This window comes from Chiroxiphia lanceolata, chromosome 8, assembly GCF_009829145.1.
Source record: "Chiroxiphia lanceolata isolate bChiLan1 chromosome 8, bChiLan1.pri, whole genome shotgun sequence".
In the NCBI taxonomy this organism is placed as follows: domain Eukaryota; kingdom Metazoa; phylum Chordata; class Aves; order Passeriformes; family Pipridae; genus Chiroxiphia; species Chiroxiphia lanceolata.
The window spans coordinates 33,634,611-33,656,968 of record NC_045644.1 but is presented as its reverse complement, the minus strand read 5'-3'; the positions used below and the strand labels follow the sequence as shown (position 1 = coordinate 33,656,968).

Below are 22,358 nucleotides of genomic sequence, written 5' to 3'. Positions count from 1 at the left end.
TAAGGGAGATAGAGGAATACTTGAGAACAGGAGCTAGGCAGGATGCAGATTTGCTGCCTCTCTGTGTCATATGATTACTTTGGTTTGTTCTGGGTAAATCAGGTGAAGGACATTTGGTCACACAAGGCCATGGGCTCTATCCACAAAGCACCTTCAGAATGACTGCAGTGCTGCTGAGCACTGTTAGACATTTAGGCTTAAAGAAAGGTTTAGGTTTAAAGATTTATATTCTAAGAAAGCTCCCACTTGCCTGCATGTTCTTCCCACAACTCAGAAGAGGCATTAGACTGAGAGGCTCACGGCACCCCAGATTTATTTACAAACAGGCTACACACAGGCAGAGCAGGAGGAAACAGAAAATGAAAACCAGGGATAAACTCCTTTCCAAGCAATGGAAACAATTCTCTCAGGAACAGGCAAGGAAATAACAGAGGGAGAATAAAGAGAAGAATTTCAGAAATTCAGGTGATTTCTGTTTCTCTCTACACAGCTATTTTGGTGGCCTGTTTGATACTCTCTATGTACCTTGACGTAGACATAGACTCTGTAGCTGCTTGTTTCTACATTCTCTCTTTCCTCCAGTATCAAAAGAGTCAGTCACAGTCAGAATCCACCCAGTGCTGGTTTAGCTTTATGTGCACTCTAATACACTAACATATTTGGACACAAACTGATATTCTGTGGAATCATATTTTTATCTTTACATTCATCTATTAAACATGCCTCTGTACTCAGGAAGTATTACATTACAGCACACTTGCAACCAGAGTAGTGGCAGGGGGAGCATCACTGACCAAAGTCCACTGATTTATTTTACCTTCAATTTTATTTAAAACCTGTGAAGTGTTGAACAAATATGTCCACTAGATAGATGCAACATCAGGATCTCAACATTCCTTGAGCCAGGCCAAGCCAAAACTAAAGCACACAAATCCTAAGAAACTGGTGATAAACCCAGTTGTGGTGCAGTAGCTTAATTAAGACATTGTAAAAAGACACATTTGGGGTGGATTGCATTTGTTGTTTGTTTTCTCCCATGTGCATTACAGATGCACTGCAGGAATTACAGAACCCAGGAGACTGGTGTGCCAAGAATAATGCCAGTGGGGAGTAGAAACACCTGATCCAAGCTAGCAAAGGACAAAAATCCACAGTCCTGGTCAGTCAAAAGCAGCTGCTCCCTGAAAATGGGTACCTGTGTGCTGGTGCCTGGCACAGCTATCTGGAATCACCACTCAGCAGATCCCTATGCACACACCTGACAGCACTGGAATGACTTGACCACTCATTTCTACTTCTGCCCAACATTATGCAACCGTTTTGCCACTGCAGTGATGAGGGCAGCTCCCTTCCCACTGCCATCTTCAGAGAGCATGAAGGTCACATCACACTGAGGTGCCAGTTCCTTCACTGTTTCCTGCAGGACCCTGGAAAAACTGAAAGGAAAGGGAGAGAAGAACAGAGCATTTTAACAGCTGCTTTCCGGTCTCAAATCCACTCAAACACTGGTAAATAAATATCAGAAGAGTAAGTTCACTCAACACCCTGGAGAAAAGAGCCTCCCAGTGGTAACTGGACTTGACTTTGCAATTTTTGATCCTTTAACTAAGGCAAGGGAAAGGACAGGATGCAGGGAAACGTGTAGGATGATCCCCTCTCACACTTTTTAGTCATCTCAGTAGAAAGCTGGTACAGCTGGGGATGTTTCCACATAAAAATGAGCAAACAGTAAAGGGCAGTGGTACCAAGGCACTTACTGTGGATGGAGCTTGTACAAAGTCCCATCTACTCCAACAGTGATTTGCAAGCGCTCCACACCTCGGTTCTCCCTCTTCTTCTCCACAATGGCAGCCAGCCCTGCCCCACAGAGCTGGGCAGCTCTTTGTGACACAACTCCACACACTTCCTTCACGATGATGCTGTCCTCACACGTGCTGTCCAGGCCCAGCTGCTGCAGGATTCGCCGCACCTGGAGGAGGGCGAGCCGGTCACTGCGCAGAGGGAAGCACACGGAGCAGCAAGGCATTAGGGAAAGCCTCAATTCAGACTGAAAACTGCTCCTGCCATGCCCTTTGCCATGTCAGACTGTATTTCCAGGAGGCACACACAGTAATTCATCTAACTCCCAAAGTCATGAGGGAGCTGAGCCAGACCAGCCACCCACCCGTTATTTTTGATCTCAAGGCTGAGACACTACTTTCAAGGCTTTCCACAGCAGAATGGGTTTCAAGTGGCCTGAAGACCACTGCAAACATGCACAGATATGTAGGCAAGCATGTATTCATCTATCATTGACTTTTTACTTTCTTTGATAACTAATGTTTTAAGTCCCACAAGAAACATTCCAAGTATATAATCACGCTTGGTGGTTAAGGCACCCAAGGTAACTCAGTTGTGTGAACGGGAAATGATAATTCATGTAATCACAGAAAAATTCTGGAACTCCCTCGGTTCTTCATTTTTGGCTTTTACTGTGGGGATGGGAAGGAGGGAGGTATGTAAAGAAGAAAATGGTAATTAACTTCTTGAAGGAAAGGGCTCCACACACTTGTTTTCTAGGGGTCCCAAAAGGCCTTAAGGATTTAAACCATGTAAATATAACAACTTTACCTCTCAATCTGAGACAGGAACTTTGTTTCAAATATGCCTCTCTTCATGAGTGACTCCGAAATGTGTCCTCTGAACAGCAGCCCTTGTTTGGTTAAGTCAATCAAAATTTGCCTTACTATTTCACCTAGGTACATTCCACTGGTCATTTTTTCATACCTGTCAAGTTATAAAAGGAAAAAAAAAGGTGCATTTAAAGAGATGGCATGTTAGCTTTGTTCAGCATGAGTGGTACATACATGCTCTATGAACTCTCAAAAAAGCAGTCCAAGTTTGCAGAGCAATAGCCATTGAAATCCATCTTTCAATCAGCAAAACTCTGCTGCAATGACTTCAAGTGCAAACACTAATTATAATATATTTACCTAAGCCAAATGGTAACAGAAATAAAAAAAATCCCTTGCAATAATAAACAGAACAGAATGTTAAAGGCAGAGTCCACACTGAGGTGAAACACTTCCCTGTCTCCCCACGCATTCCCCAGTGAGTCACACCTGATCAATACTGTCTTTACTGAACAAAGAATAGTCAAGTTCAGCTTATCCTCTTGCTTGAGTTGTATTTTACCTTTGAAAAATCACCCTAAGGGAAGGAACAAAGCATGACCTAGACTTTGCAGGGAAATCTTAAAAGCTGCACTGTTTGGTAACTGCTCTAAGATGGGAACAGTGCTGTGATAACAGAAACAAGGTACCTCTTTGTTTTTTTCTGGATATTTAGGTTACTTACCACGCAGCACAAGACATGCAATATTAACATTTCCTTTTTGATTATTCATTCATTAAGTGTGTTCTAAAAACCAGCCAGTGTCTCTTGAAGACTGACTTCATCAGGCTCTTGGCATCAGGACCATCACATTTACCTCTGTTTCCCTGGGTTTAGTGAGCCTTCATCTACTTCTTTATCATATTTTGTCCTGATGTTGTCAATGCAGCCGTTGTCACCAAACGCTCCCCATTCTGTATTAATGCACATTTTTCCTTCGTTCCCTTCCACTATTTCTATGTTTTTCATGTCCTCCATGTAGCACACATTGCTGCCCGTTCCTAGAAGGACAGAAATGACAAGGCTTCAGCCAGAAAAGTGAAGCAGCACCTGATACTCATGGAAGATGATTGCAGTGGTCATGTTAATGTTCTCTGCGCCATACCCCAAATTTCAAAGTTTTCTCCTTTATCTTACAGAAGCAAGGGCTAGCCAGTGATGGGAAGAGTGCTTTAATTTATCCCAACAGAATGTTACCAAGTAAGACAGGCCCTGCACAGAAAATCCACAGCATAGAAGCCCTTTGTTGCAGGTCAGAAATGGCTCTGGCAGTGAAGCACTGATCAGTCCTTGCTGCCAGTCTGGTCATAATGCACCACAAATCATCTTGCTCATCATCATCAGCGTGCTTCCCAAGGGCAAGCCCTGCCAAGAACCCAGGCCATTCTATGATTCTATGCTTAGACACATTTCTGGATCAAAACTTGAAGGAACTTATTGGGGGAATCTTCTAGAAAGCCTCAAAAGAGTTCATTCAGATTTTTAAGAACATTTTCTTGTTCCAAGGTCTATGACCTGGCTACACAGTAAATATCAATACACTTGTCAAAACAAGAATTCATGCTCTATCCACTGTTCTCGTGTTCTGTTACCCTGCATACACTTGGCACCATCAGAGATGTGATCAAAAGTCCAACAGATTCAGGATCCTACCTGCTACAGGTGTTATGTCTCCTACTGAATACCACACAAATCTGCCAAGAACCCCAAGTGATCAGTAACACCATGTATCAAACACAAATAAAAGATGCTAGTTTACAGACTCCAAAGCCTAGCACCTGCATATGTGCTTTTCTCTCATGGTGGTCACTTCAACATCACTGTACCTGCAATAAGGCCAATCTCACAGTTTGGATCCTCATATCCACACGTCATCATGGTCCCAACGGTGTCATTCACCACTGCTACAATGTCCAAGTCAAACTCCTAAAACACAAGTCACAATCAGTAGTGGAATACCAGGGGAAGAGTGAGGGGGCATTAAATACACCAAAAAGAGCAGGAAAGAATAGCTCACATTTCTTCTCCTGATGGCCTCTCTCAGCATATCAACAACATCTTCTCCTTCACAGTCTGTTGCTTTGAATCCTTTTGTCCATCCCACAAGTGTTCCCTGAAACAGAACAGAAAGAAAATTCTAATTGAAGACAGAGAGCTGTACGTTCCAAGCATCAGTCTTTTCTTGCCTCCAATCCCAACCCTCTTTATTTTAAATAATGTGTTTTCCTGGACAGGTCACTGTGAGTGTCTAGTGCAGAGTATGTGCATGTGTATCTTTGTTACTCAGCTGTTGGTGGCAGTGACTCCAGTTTACTCAGCTATTTATCAAGGCACTGCACTCAGTGCCTTTTAAGTTCCATTTGGAAAACCTCATCTCACCTCCTGTGCACAGAGCCATTGTATTATCTGTCAGGGAAAGACTACAAAAAATACTTTTGCCCTAAATAATTAAGCACCCATCAAACAGTAATGAACATCTACTGTTAATTTTTGGCTCGTGTACTGAAGGACACTTGGTGTGATCCCACAACTCCAGGCAACACTAATGTGTTTTTGGACAGCAACCTGGTCTGACAGAGGTTGATTTCCAGGTTACATGAAGTAATTAGCGTTCCACTTGGAAACTGGCTCTGGACTGTCTGCCCAAGTAAGAAAAAGAAAATAGAGGGCAAGTGGGAGAAAAAGCTGCTCTTAAAAACCACCCTCAAGTTCTGGCAACAGTAAAAGATCAAGCACACAGGGCTACATATTGTGAGACCCTGACATAGTTGTCTCTCACTTAGTTTGCCACCAATATTGTGGGGTTCCTAATTACTTGTCAAGACCTAAATACTATGCTGTAGGTTTGGAAGGCATATGGATTCATGTTTCCACAAAAGGCCAAGTCCTACTGCTGTACTCTTGACTGTGAGCTGAAAATTTAGACAGACCAGACTAACTTCCAGGCTTTGAAGCTACTGTGAAACCCACCAGGAGATAAAAACATTTAGTAAAACAGCAGTCCTTGATTTCCCCAATATCCCACATATTTGACTGAAACTAAGCACAACATCTCCTGTCCCTCTTTGGAAATGCATCAAAATAATCTTTTCTTACATCAGATCTGGAAAGATGAAGATACATCTGTCCAAAAGCCAATTCAAGTCTGCCCACTGACACTCAACAAGAAGAAACTAATGTAGTGCAGCAGCTGTACAGTCAGAGCTGTGCAGCATGGTTTGGAAACACCCTGGAATTACAGCTCAACAATCAGAAGGAAGCACCTGTTATCTCCTGCCATTGAAGACTTAAGGCAGCATAAGGAGATTCCTGGGCTATTAAAAATATGCAGTTCATTTCGCTATCATGAGGGCTTAATCTTTATAGAATAAAAGCAAGTAACATCCACCTCTTACCAGATACAGGAAGTTAAAGTTCCACCTTCCATATCCACATAGGATGATAACTTTGTCACGAAAAACAACTAATTTCCACAGTACAGCAAATTAGTCTCCGAACCAACAAGTCACCCTTGTCCAAATCGATGTCATTCACCCGGCAGCTGCACAGCTGCCATCTGAGCCATTGTGTCCTGCAGCTCTCACCTTGTCAATGCTGGCTTGCCTGCACGGGAAGGAGAAGGTGAAGCCCAGGGGCAGCCGAGCACCTTTAATCCCCATGTACTCCAGAAAGTCTGCTATGCACTGGACAATATGGTCAAAGAGCTGGAAGGAAAGCAAAAGCAAAAGCATGTAAATCTCACAAGTAATCCCATACAATGGGCCCTGGCTGGATCAGTTAAACATCCATTTGAGATTACCTCTTCCCCTGTCCCTTGCATGATCTCCAAAGGAATGGCAAAGATTTTGTTGTACATTTGCACTGATCTTCTTCTCCCGCTTTTGATTTTGACCAGCAGAACCCTGAAATTTGTGCCACCAAGATCAAGGGCAAGGAACTTTCCTTTCTCTGCAGGGGAAGAAAAGTATTTAATTCTGGTGCTTCTTGTAACATGTTTGCCAGTCAGAATGGCACACTCTGCCACACATCCCCAAGACATCCATGTTAGAGAGAGTGCACTGCTCCCCATGGCACTTATCCCATTGAGTGCTCGTGTGGGGCTGAAAAAACAGCCAGGTAACATCACAGGAAACTCTGGTTTAACAACATAAATACCCCTGCCATTTTCCAGATTGTCACATTCCCTTCCCCCAGAAAACAGACAAGAAACTTTCCTGAACCACTTCCAGGTGATCAGGAAATAACTTCACCTGTCCCATCTGGTGTCCCACAGACATATGTGGGCAGCATCTTCACGGTGGCATTGGCTTGTGTCTCTCGCTTCAGCCCGTATTCCAGCTCAGTCCTCATTTTGTTCCTGACTTCTCTGAGGGTCTCCAGGGACAGCAGGAAGGGGGCGAGGATGGCATCGATGTGGCTGCGCTGGGCAGCCAGTCTGCGTGCCACGGCCGTGACCATGGCAGCCCCCTTCCCGCTGCCGCTCAGGGACAGCAGGAACCGCACGTCGCAGGTCGGGACCAGCCTCCTCACCACCTTGTGCAGGCGCTTGGCGTATCTGCCAGGGACAGAGAGCCCCTTCAGACCCTCACAGGCACCTCGGGCACGGTTTACTGCACACACACACACACCCAACAGCACAAGGGCTGCAGCACAGGCAAGAGGAGCACGAGGTCAGAAACTGCTTCAAGAGGTGGGAACAACAATCGTGATTTCTGGCTTTCTGCGGAACCTGAACACTTACAGGAAAGTGAAGATACCTCTCAACAAGTGTCAGCGCCAAGGGATAGGGACACTGGAGAGAAGCTGGGCAATGGTCACAGAGGATGTGAGTCTCCATTTGGAATCAGACCTCCCTCCAGTTTGGGAGAAATATTTGAGCAAGTTTCCAGTTTGGGAAAGCACAGGTTCAAAAACAAGGAGGTAGTGTGGGGAGAAAAAAAGAAAATTAAAACCCCACAGTGTTAGAAGAAGAAATTAAGAAATTAGTTAGAAATTAGTTAGAAATTAAGAAATTAAAAACCCAAAAGAAAATTAAAAACTCACAACTGCAAGTGCTCTGGAGGCCCAGGAGTCACTTGAGAAATCAATTGCACTTCCCCATATGCCATTATTCCAAGTGTTATGTTTTTCCCACCCCACTCCAAATTCCAAAGCTCTCAGGAGCTTTGCAATAACTAAGCCAGTCAGATTTCACCCCAAACCTGCAGCAAAACCAGTAGTTCTCTCAAAAGCCACACATGCATGCAGATGGAGACTCTTTGCAATGGGAACATGTGGCCAGCAATTACCAACCGCCCTTTGGCTACTCACTGGGGGTGGGTTTTGTAGAGTCCCCCATCAATCCCGACCGTGGTTCGCATCCGTAGCAGCTTTTTGTTCTCCCTCAGGCGGGTCAGGATGGCAGCCAGGGCGGCAGCACACAGGTTGGCCGAGCGGAAGGACACGATGGTGCACACGTGCTGAACAGCAATGCAGTCCTCCTCAGAGGGAAACAGGTTCAGCTCCGTCAGGATCTCCTTTGTGTTGCTCAGACCTTCCTTGTGCCTACCCCCAAAACAAAAGAATACAGCATCTAATGCAAAGGTAACACATAAACCAATAGCTGCAAGTTGGCTCAAAGAGAAATGAGAGAAGACCAGGGCCACCTACCAGGCAGCACCATAATTGGTTCCCATAAAGCCAGTAGTGTCTCTCCCGCACTATTCCCAAAAGCACCCAGGGGAGAGATCGGATTTTTAGGAGGTTGCTTCCTGAGGTTCAGCTTTTGGTGAGACTTATTAATTATTTAGCCAAGAAGAGAATGGGATAAAATAGTTCATAGGAGGAGAGTACAGGAATGGACACACAGCTTCGTTCAATACATTCATTCCTGGAATGACAAGGACCAGGATTCCTCTTCAAAACACCAGAATCCAAGAGTTTTCCATGTAGTCATTCATTAGCTGATCCAGAATCTGTACTACACCTCCACAACGCCAGTGTTCTCACACCAGAGAAGTCGAAAACTGCAACGTCTTCAGGTCTCCGAAGAGGTTATTTACACAACCTGCCTCTGTGATGGTCAGCAATACATTTGCTACTCTGCAACTTCGCTAAAACTTTATCTTACACCCATCCCACTGACAGAAAGGTCAACTTTTCTCCTAGGCAAAAGCAAAATCAAGTTGAGCACTTCAGGATTGTTCCCAGCACTGACAGATTATAATTACACATTCATTATTATTGCTGCGCTTGTGAAAGACTAACATTGAGTGGCTTCTCTCAAAGAACATATTACAGGTTCTTACTTTTCCATTGCAGACACATGTTTCATTTCAATCTTGCCCTTGGTAAGCAGAGCTGTTGACACTTTCCCATTAAAGAGTAGACCTTCCTTTGTCATTTTTAGGAGAATGAGTCTTACAAGTTCTCCCAAATACAGGCTGCCGATCATCTTCTCAAACCTGGAATGGGGCACAGGAGGGATTACAGGTCTTCACCAGTTCTTCTCTTTAGCCCTCCACACCATTATACCAGAGCAATCATCTATTTTTAACAACACATGAGCCATCACAGCAGCAATCCCTTGGCCTGAAGCAGAGAGGTGTGAAAGGTACCCACCCTTCCCAGAAAGGTCTGAATAAGACGGGACCAGGACCAAGTTAACTCAGGTTCATTGAAACAATTCCTGGACCAAAGGGGCTCTTGGCATAGGCTGGAAATGCACTTGGATGGCAAGTCAGTCAGGGAATCACTTACAGTTGTTTCCCAGGATTGAGAGATCCCAGATCAAGCTCCCGATCGAACTCCGTGCGGAGATCGTCCAGAGCACCGTCATCTCCAAAGGCCCCCCACTCCGTGTTAATGCACATCCTGCCCTCGTCCCCTTCCACCAGGTCGATGTGCCGCATCTCCTCCATGTAACAGGCATTGGTGCCGGTGCCTGGGGGTGTTAAAGACAGCGCAGATAAATCACTCTTTGTTCCAGGTTTGCTTTTTGCTCGTTTTAAGTCCACATGTTTGGGAATAAGTCAGTATATTGCCTTTGGAAGAAAGTACAAACACAAAACCCTGAGGTCCGTGATGCTAATATAGGCCACCTGCACTTGTGAAATCATCATTTCACAGTGAGAGAAAAAACAGGGAAATTATTCCAAGGCCTGACTTGCTTAAAATTTTTTTTTTCTTTCCATGTGCCTTAAAAAAACCATCCCAGCGCACAAAATGAAGAAACTACAGAAGTGTAACTGATTCTAACTACCAGACGTGAGAGGAATTTCTTTCTCTGGACAGACACACAGTAATTTTCTATACAGTCAGCAGAAAAGTTTAGTATGCTGGTCACAACTGAACCCAGACAAAATGGGGACTGTGGCATTTGATGGCAATGTGATCAGCATAAAAACAGCTGCTTTACAGAAGGCAGCCAGGCTTGAAAAATCTAACCACTGTTTTTTCCATTTTCTTTCTGCTCTTTCCTGTACTGGGAAACTCCCTTCTACTCCAGATTTGTCAGAATTCAACAACTGAGGGCAAAAAAACCTTACTCAGTGAACAGAAAAAATTACCAATTATGACTCCAACTTCACAGCGCTCGTCATCATATCCACAGGTCATCATGGTTCCCACAGTGTCATTGACCAGTGCCAAAACATCAACATCTATGTCCTAATAGTACAAAGAGAGGTGATTAACAGGGGAAAAAAGCTGTGTGTTAAAGCACCAGCATGCAGACATACTCTTCGGAGCTGCACTTTGGAGGCCCAGTTCAGGAAAGTTCCTTGGTAGAGAGACACACTACTTCCTTTTATAACATTATCCCCACAAGCCTGTAAAATAACAAAAACCTCTTAATTCTCAAGTGCTTGGTCAGCCAGGGTTTTTGTTTGAAGAATTTGTTTTTCCCCAATACAACCTCATTTGCCAGAAAAGCAACATGTTACTGGTTTGAATGTTGTGATCCTGTGTTTGTGGGGCTGCGTGAAAGGATAATGCCTGACCCTCTGAGCAGATCCCATCAAATGGGACAGAAAATATACACATATGAATGCAGCTATGGCAAATATCACCAATATCACACTCAGGTAAAAAGCCTTTCCATCAAGGCTGTGCGGTTTTCCTTTCACACTCAAAGGACTGGTGTAACTCAGATGCCAGCACTAGCAGGAGGCCACACTTCACCCAGAAGTCTCAGATCCTTTGTTACTGCTGAACTACGAGGCTGATGCAGAAAAAGAAGTGAAACAAAATCAAGGCTGGATTTTTACCACATGAGAAAACAGAATTTCCTCCTTTACCACAAAGCCATGAAGACACGGAAAGATGCTTTTTATTTCTTAGATGGTGTTACCAATAGCACCAAACATGAACAAGGTTTTACAGAATATTAAAACACAATGTTATTTAAAGTATACGCTAGTTCAAGGGCAGATTTAACCATGTCTTACTGCTGATCTTAAAAATTACAATCAATCACTCCATCCCACGGATTGAGGTGGACAGGCAAGCCCTGGTAGAGTTAGGCTAATTTGAGATGACAGGTTCCCCTAACCAACCAACATCCCACAAGCCAGGCTGTGAAACACAGCGTGTGAAACTACTGAGTGTTTTATATCTCACCCAGTACTTTCACAACAGATGCCCTTTAGCTCAGACAGTGGGGCTATGCTGTCCCAGTCTGGTTTATTAGTGTGCAGTGCCCTCACTGGTACTGGGGCAGCCTGTCACCTCCAGCTCCGAGGGAGAGTCAGAGCTACTAAATATACAGCCATGTTGGACACTTGTTACTGGCTGTCCCTTGGAGGATGCCTGACAGCTCCCAAAGGACCCACACACCAAGAGCTGATCTCCCAGGAGGACATTCTGAGGCCACACAGGTTCAGCTCCTGCAGGTACAAAACTTGCCTTATGCTTCTGCAGGGCCTTGCGCAGGGAGGTGACCACGTCTGTGTCCTGAACCCCTCGGACCTTGAAGTGCTTCGTCCAGGCAAGAAGAACCCCCTGAAAAGTAACAGTGTGGTGACCCAAAAGCTCCAGCTTTAGCACACAAACCTGCCACAAAGCCAGCCGAGACCAAAGGCTGTGGAGAAGCCCACTGTGTCTCTCCACACATTAAAACTGGGTCAATGTCTTACCTTGGGGTGCCTGTCAGTAACAACACAACTAAACAGGCACACTCATAAAGCCCCAGTCCTGCAAATGCTTCTCCCTGTGCTCTGTGTAAAGCATGTGCAGCTTTCCTGATGGTCATCACAAACCAATAGCACTAAGCACAAAGCATTGGCAGGACTGGGACCCAAAGCACAGATCCCTAGGAATAAGAGAGGCTAGAACGAGAGAACACAAAAATAATTGCAAACAGCCCTTCATTTCCCCATGAGGTCTCTCAAACAGCTCAGCTACAGGTCTTTCCTATTTAGAATCAACCGTAAATAAAACACTGAGAGTGGTTAAAAAAATAAAGATGCCTCAAGACACAAAACTAGGTGTTTTACAGTCTAATAGTCTTCATAAAAGGGTACATGGTTCCTGTGGAACTAGAATAGTTTAGCTTAAAGATCATGTTGCCCTGAGATCAGAAATGAGTGTTTGAAAGGTAGTCTAGTTAAATGCTAATGCTAATCCATGCCTTCTTCAGAGGGCAATGTAAACATAATCCCACAAAAAACCCCCAGGGTAACACATCCATTCATCAGCTTCTACAGATCCTGCCAGGAGCTCAGCTTGCCAACAGTATTTTTTAATGCATCCTACCTCTTCCAATTTGGTCTGTTTGCACGGAAAAGAAAATGTAAAGCCAAGAGGTAACTTCTTATGCTTCAGGTTTTTGGTCTCCATGAAGTCTAACAGACAGTCAGCAATGTAATCAAAGAGCTGGAAAGAAAAATCAAAGAAAGGAGTGGACAGGGTCAGGCTGTGTCCTGCAGGCAGGTGCTCAAGCAGAGCAGCCCCACAGCAGTGCCCTACCTCGGCGCCGTTCCCCTGGGTGACCTGCTTGGGTGTGGGGTAGAACTTGCTCTCCAGCTGGCTGCTCTGCCTCCCATCATCAAACACCTTCACCTGGTGGGCACGGAACAGGGAGCCACCCAGGTCTACGGCGAGGAAGTCCCCCTTCTCTGCAACACAAACAGGCCCCATCACCAGTGACAGCCACAAGGCCCAGCTCAGATGCCACACTGAAGGCACAGCCCAGGGCCCTCCCTCACCTCCAGCTCTCCTACCCCACCACAGCAGATCCTTATCCCACGGGCCCGGCAACATCACTGAGAGCTGGAAGCCCTAAGCCAGGGTGCCAGGTCCCTCCTGTTAACTTGTTTTTTAACAGCTAATTCAACTTTTATTTAGCAGCCTGGGTTTGTCCACCCTGCTCCTTCCACAGCAGCATGTTTTCAAGCTGCAGAAGGATGAGTTTCTCAGCAAGAAAGACCCAAAGTGAGTGCAAATCCAAGCAGAGCACAGAGAGGCTGCAAATCCCTCACTGAAATGTGGGGAAATCAGTGTGAGAGCATTACGTACAACCAGTAAAGGATGCAGGATTTGCAGTCACATGTTAAGACTCAGCCTTAGTGCAGAAGTCAACTTCCAAGTGGGGCAAGACTAATTTGCCACCCAAAGGCAACCAACACAATCCTTTTCAAATGCCTTTAGGTGTTTCTGTAAAAATACCATTTTGTTTCACAGTCTTAGCTCAAACACATGCTTCTCCAGCAGGAGACCTCAGATGGAAGGACAGGTTGGCCTCACTGCTACAATAAAAAAATTATTTATCCCACACACAGGAGAAGGCCCTTCCCAAAAGGAAAATGCAATGGCATGTGCCTAATCTTGCATGATCTTTGAAACATCTGACCAAATTTGATAAAATTTGGCCCTGAAAGGGAAAGAAGCAGGAAATTCTACCTGTAATACCATGGTCAGCTATCACTAAGGTGAGGAGGCAAATTGGATCACTCAGAAAAATCTGAAGGCTCACTGCTATTACAAATGGGAAAAATCCATCCAAGTCTGAGGTGCTTAAACCTGCTGGAGGTTTTGTCTGGAAGTAAAATAACCAACCAGGATTTTTCAAGAGGGCAAAAATAGAAAAGCCAATGTGATATTTAAGGTAGGTAGTGTGTCAGTAAGATACAGCCCAGTTTGATGCTGCAGCATGTCCTTGACACACAGGCCAGGGGGACACTGTCCCAAGCTGACCTTCAGGAAAACAAAGTCTTGCAACAATGTTGACATTACGTGCAATTTTCCAAGTCTCCTGACCTCAGGGGCTCCCTGCTATTTCAGGACAGTGTCAGTGCCACATGAGACCTCGGCACCAGTGATGGTCACTGAAATGGCAGGGGTTAAGAAAGTACTTCTTCCTCTTTGATGAAGGTAGCAGCAAAAGGAAGAGTGCCCATTTCCATCCAGGCAGTATATATAGTTTCTCTCAGAAATGCCTCATTTCAAGGGACTTCCCTCCAAATATTTCCTTTATGCCATTAAAGTCATTATTTCTCATTTAACTGCAGGGAAATTAACTTCAGAAGGAATAAAGTCCTGTGGAAATGAGGTACAAAGCTAACACTTCTCTTCAGGTTTCTGCACAGCTGGAATATGCCAACAACTTGGCATATACCAATTCACTTGGTTAAACCTGGGAAAAACTTAATTTTCTGTCAGCCTGCACTGCCAGGAGCCAGCTGAGCCAGGAGAGTTATTCTGGATGCCCACACTCCTCCAAACAAGATGGCCTTTTAAATTCTACCTGACCTCACATCCTCCCAGAGGACATCATTGCACTTCCTCCCTCTCTAAGTCTCAGGAGCAACTGGAAACAAGGATCCAGCTGAAGAAACAGAGTAGATGGTTTCCTGGTAGACCCTATCCAGAAGCAGATTTTCCCAGTGCAGAAGGCAAGGAAAGGCAGGAGGGGATCACTTTTTGGAGCATTAGAAAAAGCAGAGTAGGGTTTGCTGTCAGGAGTCAAGAGGGGATCACAGGTCTGAGAACACAACCGTTGCTGTCATGTGGCAGTTTGCGGGGTTTCTCTGCAGCATCCTGCCCTCCCTGTAGCTCCAAGAAGGCCAGGTCACATCCCACGCCAGCAGCACACTGCACTGCAGGCTCTGGGCTGTAGAGGCTGCCCTTGCCATGTCCAGCCACAACTCCTGCAGCAAGGCCTGCACCGGGAACAGATGGGACAGGCTGTTTTGGAGCACTTAGGAGGTCCTTTCCTCAAACAAGCAGCACTGAGTCAAGATCCACCTGCTGCAAGGAAAAAACTCCCCGCCACAGGCTGTTGTCTTCTCACTATACATCTGCTTTCTCAGTGAGACAGCCAAAGGCACTGGGGGCCCTGTGCCTCTGCTGTGCTGTCCTGGAAGATTGGCAGCAGCATCACGTTCCTGGCCCAGCCCTGCGGAGCTGGGGCAGGGGGAACTCACCGGAGCCGTCGGGGAGCGAGCGCACGAACGACGGCAGCATTTTCACTGCTGCCGTGGAGTTCGTGTCCCGGCCCAGCCCCTTCACCATCTCAGCCTGGAAACGAGCCATCACATCCAGCAGGACATCATCGGAGAGCCGCAGGGGATACAGGTACCTGTCAACCTGCAAACAGCAAAGGTGTCACTCATGCTCCTCAGTGCTCAGCAACTACCAGTTGTTCAGTTCATTTTTGACCTCAGCACCACGACTGTCAGTGCAAGCAAGCTCCAGGGCATCACCAGAACATTTACTCTTCTAAAACTTTTGTCTGAACAATGTTTAATGCAGGCTTGGTGAATTACTCTCCAAAAGTTGGCCATCTTTTCTTATGGCTCAGTAACTTGCCAACCTACATAAGCCCATGAGAATTTCCTGAGACCCTGACTAGCTGCTTTTACACCATCCTCTCCTCCTATGCATGTCATGAACTAGAACTGCAAAGTATCTCGAGCTGTTGAGAATCTGACCTCTCTGAGGCAGGTCCAGAAAATGCCATCAGTACCCAAGCGTGTCAGCCACAACCCAAAAGCATCTATTCAGCTACTGTTTCACTCCACAGCCAATTAACTTTGTTGAAACGCCAGGCTGGAGCTCAAAGACTTTTTCTCATTCCAGCTCTAGCCTCCATTCTCTTGTGATTCTAGGATTACATCTAAAACACATTTTTGGGTGCAATCAATACCCCTTCTTAAGGGTCTGTAACTCACAGCATACATCAAAACAGAAGCCAGTTGAATTTAAAGGGAATCAAAAGCATCTAAGAAGTAGCTGCTTTTTTCTGATAAACTGGTAGAAAAGCTAATCAGTGTTTATGTACAGCTTCATCAGGGCAAAATTACATGTTTTCTGCTTCAGGATCACCTGCTGCTGGGACTGACATTTACCTGCAAGGCTGTAAATAATGTGGTTTAGAAACTGGGTACAACAGAGGATTAACACAGCAAAATAACAATCTATCAACATCCAGAAGCTTTTCCACTGGGGAGCCAGAGTTTGGTGCTGTATGAACATGATGCAGGCATAATTGTGTCCTCCAAACAGCTGGATGTCCCCTGAAGGATAATTCATGTTCACATCCCGCTCCCTCAATATGAGACTCAGGCCCAGGGGCAGTGGGCAGGGGAGAGAGGGGGGACAGTCCCTAATGCTTTGCTAGCACAGACACTCAGCTCTTGCACCATGGGCTATGTTGTTATGTTGCTTTATCTCTTCAGAGCATTTCTGCAGTCCCATTTACATAGAGAGAGGTCTGGAGGGCTGGAAGAACAGGCACAAATTAAGTTGCATCAGCAACAAGGCAGAACTAAAAAAAAGCTGCATTGTTTAAACAGAGGGGAATGCAGGTTGCAGATAAATTGGCCTCTGCTGCAATTTGGACTGGCCACCTATTTTAATGAGGCACAAACGAGTTACCTATTCACAGTCCCATTTGAAACTGATGGTCAGCAATGACCCACCTGAAAGAACCAGGACCCTGAACGTCACTCCAGCACTTACCTAACACACACAAAGGAGCAAGTGTTAAACTACAAAATGCAATTGTCCAAGAGCAGCAGCTGCCTTTGGATACAACTGTGCCTTGAAAAGGCCATTATTTAGATTTGTCTTTGTAGCCCTGGTTTGCACATGCACTTGATTTCCTCCAAGGGTATTTTGAGGCCCCACCAACTGTGTGGGATCCATCACCTCAGCCCACGCACCCCTACTGCTTTTTTGGAGAAAGTACAATGCCTGGAGACATACAGCACTCATACACTGACACAGACCCAAATAACTTTGTGACAGAAGTCCCTGTGGAAAAAAACTCAAGAGGAATAAAAATTGCCACGTCTGTTTGCAGAGAACATGCCCAGGCTCCCTGCTCCCCAGAGAAACTGCAGTCCCCACCCTGTTTACCTACAACTATAGGAGCAGATAGTCCTCTCCAAGGAACTAGATAAGGCAGAGCCCAGGAAAGCCAGCCTGACTTACAACCAGAGCAAGGCCCTGCTCACATACCATTGGCTTGTAAACACAGGAATGGCCAGGCTGTGCAACACCAAACTTGCTGCCTCCCTCCCATGGTACAAGAACAGAGCCTTGCCTGAATTATGGAAAACCAGCACTGTTTTCATGGCACAAGGACTCTTGGTTTTGCCACCACAGAGTAAATAAGCCTGGGGAGGGAGAGGTGGGAAGGCAATCCTTCTTTCTAATGAGGGAGAAATCAACTCTGTTCCCTACAGCCTACCCTAGGCTCCTTGAAGGAGAAGTCTAAGGAGCATGTGGCTTCTTGCCTTCAGGAAGGGCTACTTTGCACCTAGCAGAAAGACTCACATTCATAGTTTTGCCAGAATTCCTCTGCCCTCTCCTCTCCACTGTCCTCACTTCAGGGAAGTCCTCCCTCAGCTCCACTCTGGATGTTTCTCTGAAGAGCCTGCTCCACAGGGTCTCTTCTCTTAGTAAAAAGTAAGAAGAAATAGCACTGTCTGGATTAGAGATTTTAGACCAGCTCCTGCACACAAGAAAGGGGCATTGGGGCCCTTTTCTGACCATGTTAAATCCTAGGGATAAAAGGGTTGTGACTGAGTCAAAGACAGAATCTGACTGTTGAGAGGTATCTTTCTTGGAATGCATCCCTCCAAAGCAGAATCAGTGGAAGAAGCCCTTCTAAGAACAAGCCACTGCATGTTTAGGGCACAGAGAGAAGCCGATGTTGCTGGCTGTGCTGGTGAGCTCAGTGGTGCAAGTGGATCCATGGATCAGGACCTTGGATCTCCCGCCATGCATCCGCAGACAGCCCCACCTCCAGCCGGCTGGAAAACCAGGACAGAGCCTGGCAGCAGTGGCAGCACTTAAGGGAGACACCAGGAACACAGAAGACCTGCAGGGGACATGTCTAGAAACCAGAGGACCTCTGGCCCACGAAGCTTACAAGTCCCATGTGGTCTTAGGATGGACCCGAGTGCAAAACCCATTCCAGCGTGGCCATCAAAGTAGATTAGGAAATAGCAGCATTAGGCAACTCATTCTGATGGCTTCAGATCTGGGCCGTCTCAAGCTTTTCCAACTGTAATTAAAGGTCACATCTATAAACATCAGTGATTAGCCAAGTTTGGACAAACAGAGAGGAGGCACAGGCACTCCTCCCACATCTATGCTGGCTGGAAATGTCTCCTGAATCCCAGCAGACCTGGCCCAAAGACTCTAGGAGTCTTCCCTATGCCTGCTACAATGTGACTGACACTTGATTCCTACTCAGCTTGAGAAATCCCATCCTTCCTGCTACACTTGCAAAGCAACTCAGCAAGAGGTTCCTTTCTGCCCTCTGGACTACATCACCCCACACCAGAGAAAGTTTAAGCACTTCTCCTTACTGAGCATCATTTGCTCCATTACTGGTGAAGCACTTACAACTGTGCAGGGCAAAGCACAAACCAGACCTATTTTCACACTCGTCAGGTGGTTTAGGGTTTAAATACTTCTTACCCCATCTGGCTGAATGGCTTTAGTAGATAATGCCATTATCTGGAAAGCATTACATACTGCAGACCCCTCCCTATCTGGGTAACAGTTCTCAAAACAGGAATTAGCTAATGCTGCATCTTACCTTTTTTATTTGATCCTCTTTTAGCTTTGTGAAATGGAAAGCCAGCAAGTGGACGGCAAACATTGTCTTGGAGCAGATGGATGAGTCAGTAGTGACAGAGCTGCTGTGATTAACTCCAATGCCACAGGTCTTTATTCACGAAGCTGGAGCTAGAGGGACTTCAGCTGAGCTATTTCCCCCAGGGTGGAATAGTGGAGTTCCTGGGAAACTGAGTCCAGAAATAAATCCATCCAGTGTGATCGGTTCAGTGGTTAAACTTCTGCCTCCCTGTATCACTCCCCCCATCAACCCAAAGTCCCTCCCTCCCCAGCTACACACTTCATTGTGCCAGAGCAGGCACCTGGAGAGCTGCCAAGCTGAAGAGGAGAAAAATCGATTTTGTTACTGCCCCACTTGGGAATTGTTACCACTTGGCAATGCAGTTGCTATGCAGCAGCCCCACTTCACTCACGGGGGCTGCCGGGCTCCCACCACAGCAGCCTCCAGCAAAGCACTGCCGGGAATCAGGAGTTACACAGCATTTGAGGAGGTTTCTTCCCTCTTCTCAGCACTCCCATTTGCGAGACAGGCTCCTCTGCATGAATGAACTCCACTCCAGTTCTGCACAGGGCAACCTCATCTGCAGCTTTTTACCAATTAGACTTCAGCTGTAAAGGAGCAGAGACACACCGACCACTGCCCCCAACTGGGTTCAATTCCCAGCACAGAGCTTGGGGACTGGTTACTTATTCTCCACCCCTCCTGAAGACAAAGCTTCAGACCAATGAAGATCCTCAGTACTGCAAAAGCTGGACAGGGGGCAGACTGACCTGGCAGCCAGCAGCGTGAGTATCACACTGCCTCACTGGAGAGGTGCCTTTAACTGGCAGCACAGAGTGCCTGCAGCAAGAACAGCTTCCTCACACCACCAGAATTTGACAGTCTTTAACCATTGCTCTCAAAAGTTCATCCTGCATACACAAGTGTTCCCAGAATTTTGTCATTGTATCAAGTGATATGAACTATGGAAGCCTCATCCAAAGGGAACTGGGTGAAATGCTGACACAAAGGAGAGAGAGAGAGAAAAAATCCCAAAAGGCATTCTCATGGGGCAATTAGAGGCTCACTTCCAAACTGCACCTACACACGGCGTTTCCCCCCAGTTACTGCTCAGCTGGACTGATCACACTTACTGCACTGGCAGACAACTGTCACCCAAAATTGTACAGAACAAGTTAACAATTAAAAATTATTTTGATAAGATTAGAAAAAGAGCAGGGGGAGAAAAGGGAATGGAAAGGGGGAGGGGAGTGCCAAATAATGTGAGGGGACACAAAGAACTACTAAGCAGTAGAAAATTAGGTCTGGAGATGCAGAGTGGGTCAGAGGCAGCCAGTCAGCAGAAAGGGATGTCTGACTACATCAATTCACAGCCTAGAGTGGACCCAACAATCTCCTGCTACTGTAAAAAGGAAGTACAACTGATCCCCATGGTGGGTGCACATACAGGAGTATAATTCACACACAACACAACACTCAACTCCATCCTCAGCACCAGCCTAGGGAAGAGGACTGTGCCCTGTCCTGGCAGCTCTGGCACGTCAAGGCACGGATCAGGAGGAGTTAGCTCTGCTGAACATCAGGAGCACTCATAGGTCACATTTTTTCAGCCTCTGATCACGAGGAAAGACTGAAAGAGCTGAGGGAGGGGAAGGGAACTCCTTCTGCACAGACAAATCATACAGAACCTCTGCTAGGAAAGGTCTTTTTCTTTTTTTTTTTTTTACATCCCCCCCCTTCCTGCCTTGCATCAGGGATGAGCTCTGGACACTGGGAGATCCCGCCAGCTCCATTTATTTTCCACTATTCTAGAACAAGAGTAAAGCAGACAGAGTAGCTGAGCAGTCCATAAATAGGGCTTGTTCTAAAATTAGGCCTTTGATCTTTGAGAGAAAGGGAGAAAAGAAAGAAGAAAATAAGCCACGCTACCAGCCAGAGAGCACGGTTCACTTCTCCTCTATTCATCTTTTAATAACTGCTGGCTTGTGAAGTCAGACACTGACTCCCAGAGGGACTGTCTCTCTCCTCATTGTTTACCCATGCCATCCGAGTCACAACCCCTCTGACCAGCAAAATTCAAAACATCACCTTTCAAGCTCCATCCCACTTTGATCCAGACCTCATTGTGTCTGTAATACAGTAGATTTATTTTTCATTCTCTCTTTTCTTTCTTTCTCTAACGGATGCCACTGGAAAAGGGTCTCTAAGATCCAAATGTTCCTAAACTGGCAGCAAGCTCTGTGAAATACCTGACGTGTCAGAATCACTGCGTAACCTGTTCGCTCATCCCTGGGGTATCCTGGCTCCCGGCTTTTGTTGTGCAAGAGAAGACAAGACATGATCTCATTTCCACACAGACAGCAGTTCAATGCACCAAGGGCCCAACACCCAAAAACGGTACAGCCATTTCATACAGATCCTGCCAAAACAGGGGAACCTCTCCAGGCCCGGGTGAGCAGGTCAGCTCCCATCACACACAGCTTGGAGGCTTGAGGCAATGTTGATTTTCCCCTTTTTTAGAGCTGCACCCAGTAAAAGTTATTCACAAACCTTCCCTCCCTGCTTCGCAAGGGCCAAACAAGACTTCAAAATTGTAATACTCCTCTCTCTACTTCCTCCTCCTGCAGTTCTCCCTCCAAACCCCATCTCAAGGCAAAACAGAGAATCTGAAGAGTCTGATGCTCATCTGCCTCCCACAGCCTTGCAGTCAAAGACCTGCAGAGAAAAGGAGCTCACAGCTACAACAGGGAAATTCAGATAAATGTCTTGAGTACCTCAGCTAAACGTGCACCAGTTACCTCGAGAAAGAGGTACTGTATCAATAAGCATTTTCTTGTGGGAGAAACATATCTATCTTTGGTGAGATAGTGGCAACACTGGTTGCTGAGTTTGGTACCCAGGTTAACAAGGCGACAGTGGACAAGGCTACCGGTGAGTCATCAGGAGAAATTATAACTTCTTCATTATAGCTTATTATTCCAAGACCAACCTTTAGAATATATTCCCTCCCCCCCGTCAAAGTAGCAGCAGGTTCATTCCCCACTATATTCCTACAATTTCATCAAAGCTCAGAACAGAAAGAAGTCCCTACATTCATCCCGCATATGCCCCTCACAGGGCAACACCAGGATGGAAAGGCAGAGCACCCGAGGGAAAATCCAATCCAAGGACAGATACTATTTAGAAGAGATGGAAACAGCACAGACAGAAAAGAGCATATTAGCTTAAGAGACAGAAGGCTTTTACCAAGCAGTGCTGTATCAGTCAGCCATTCCCAGATCAAGTGAACAATATTAATGATGTTGCTTAAAAGCAAAAGATTTCAGCACAGCCCCACAGGGCATGTTAAAAATGGGTGGTTGGGATAACTCTGCCCCACATCAGTCTGGATTGTACCACATGGGACCAATCTGGCAGCCATTCTAATGGGAGTCAATGACAGCCACACCATTAGCTCAGAAGAAAAGAAAACTTTCATAAAGTCAGCCTGGAAACGCCTGAATAAACTTCAGAGCTCCTAAAACAGTTACTATGGAGTCGCTATGGAAACACGCAATGAGTTAAGCCAAGTGCTAATCTCAGCAAAATACAAAAAAGAATGCTTATAGTCATTTAGCTTCCTTATGGCAAGGCTTGC

The 22,358-nt window shown here is 45.9% G+C and overlaps 1 protein-coding gene across 3 annotated transcripts; it reads right to left on the bottom strand.

Moving 5' to 3' along the window:
• Positions 1–475: 475 nt before the first annotated feature.
• Positions 476–18,991, bottom strand: HKDC1 (hexokinase domain containing 1). 3 transcript variants are annotated; one of them, XM_032694160.1, is made up of 19 exons: positions 18,683–18,987; positions 15,054–15,216; positions 12,598–12,746; positions 12,385–12,504; positions 11,536–11,631; positions 10,200–10,299; positions 9,391–9,574; positions 8,940–9,095; positions 7,963–8,196; positions 7,150–7,207; positions 6,903–7,044; positions 6,452–6,600; positions 6,237–6,356; positions 4,670–4,765; positions 4,479–4,578; positions 3,470–3,653; positions 2,611–2,766; positions 1,758–1,991; positions 476–1,436 (listed from the first exon to the last, which is right to left on the bottom strand). In XM_032694160.1, the coding sequence occupies exons 1-19, from the start codon at positions 18,743–18,745 to the stop codon at positions 1,292–1,294; spliced, it is 2,649 nt and encodes an 882-aa protein (XP_032550051.1). In that variant the 5' UTR covers positions 18,746–18,987; the 3' UTR covers positions 476–1,291. The 3 variants fall into 3 exon arrangements, with proteins under 3 accessions (XP_032550051.1, XP_032550050.1, XP_032550052.1); XM_032694159.1 differs by having other exon boundaries at positions 6,903–7,207; positions 18,683–18,988; XM_032694161.1 differs by lacking the exon at positions 2,611–2,766 and having other exon boundaries at positions 6,903–7,207; positions 18,683–18,991.
• Positions 18,992–22,358: the final 3,367 nt, after the last annotated feature.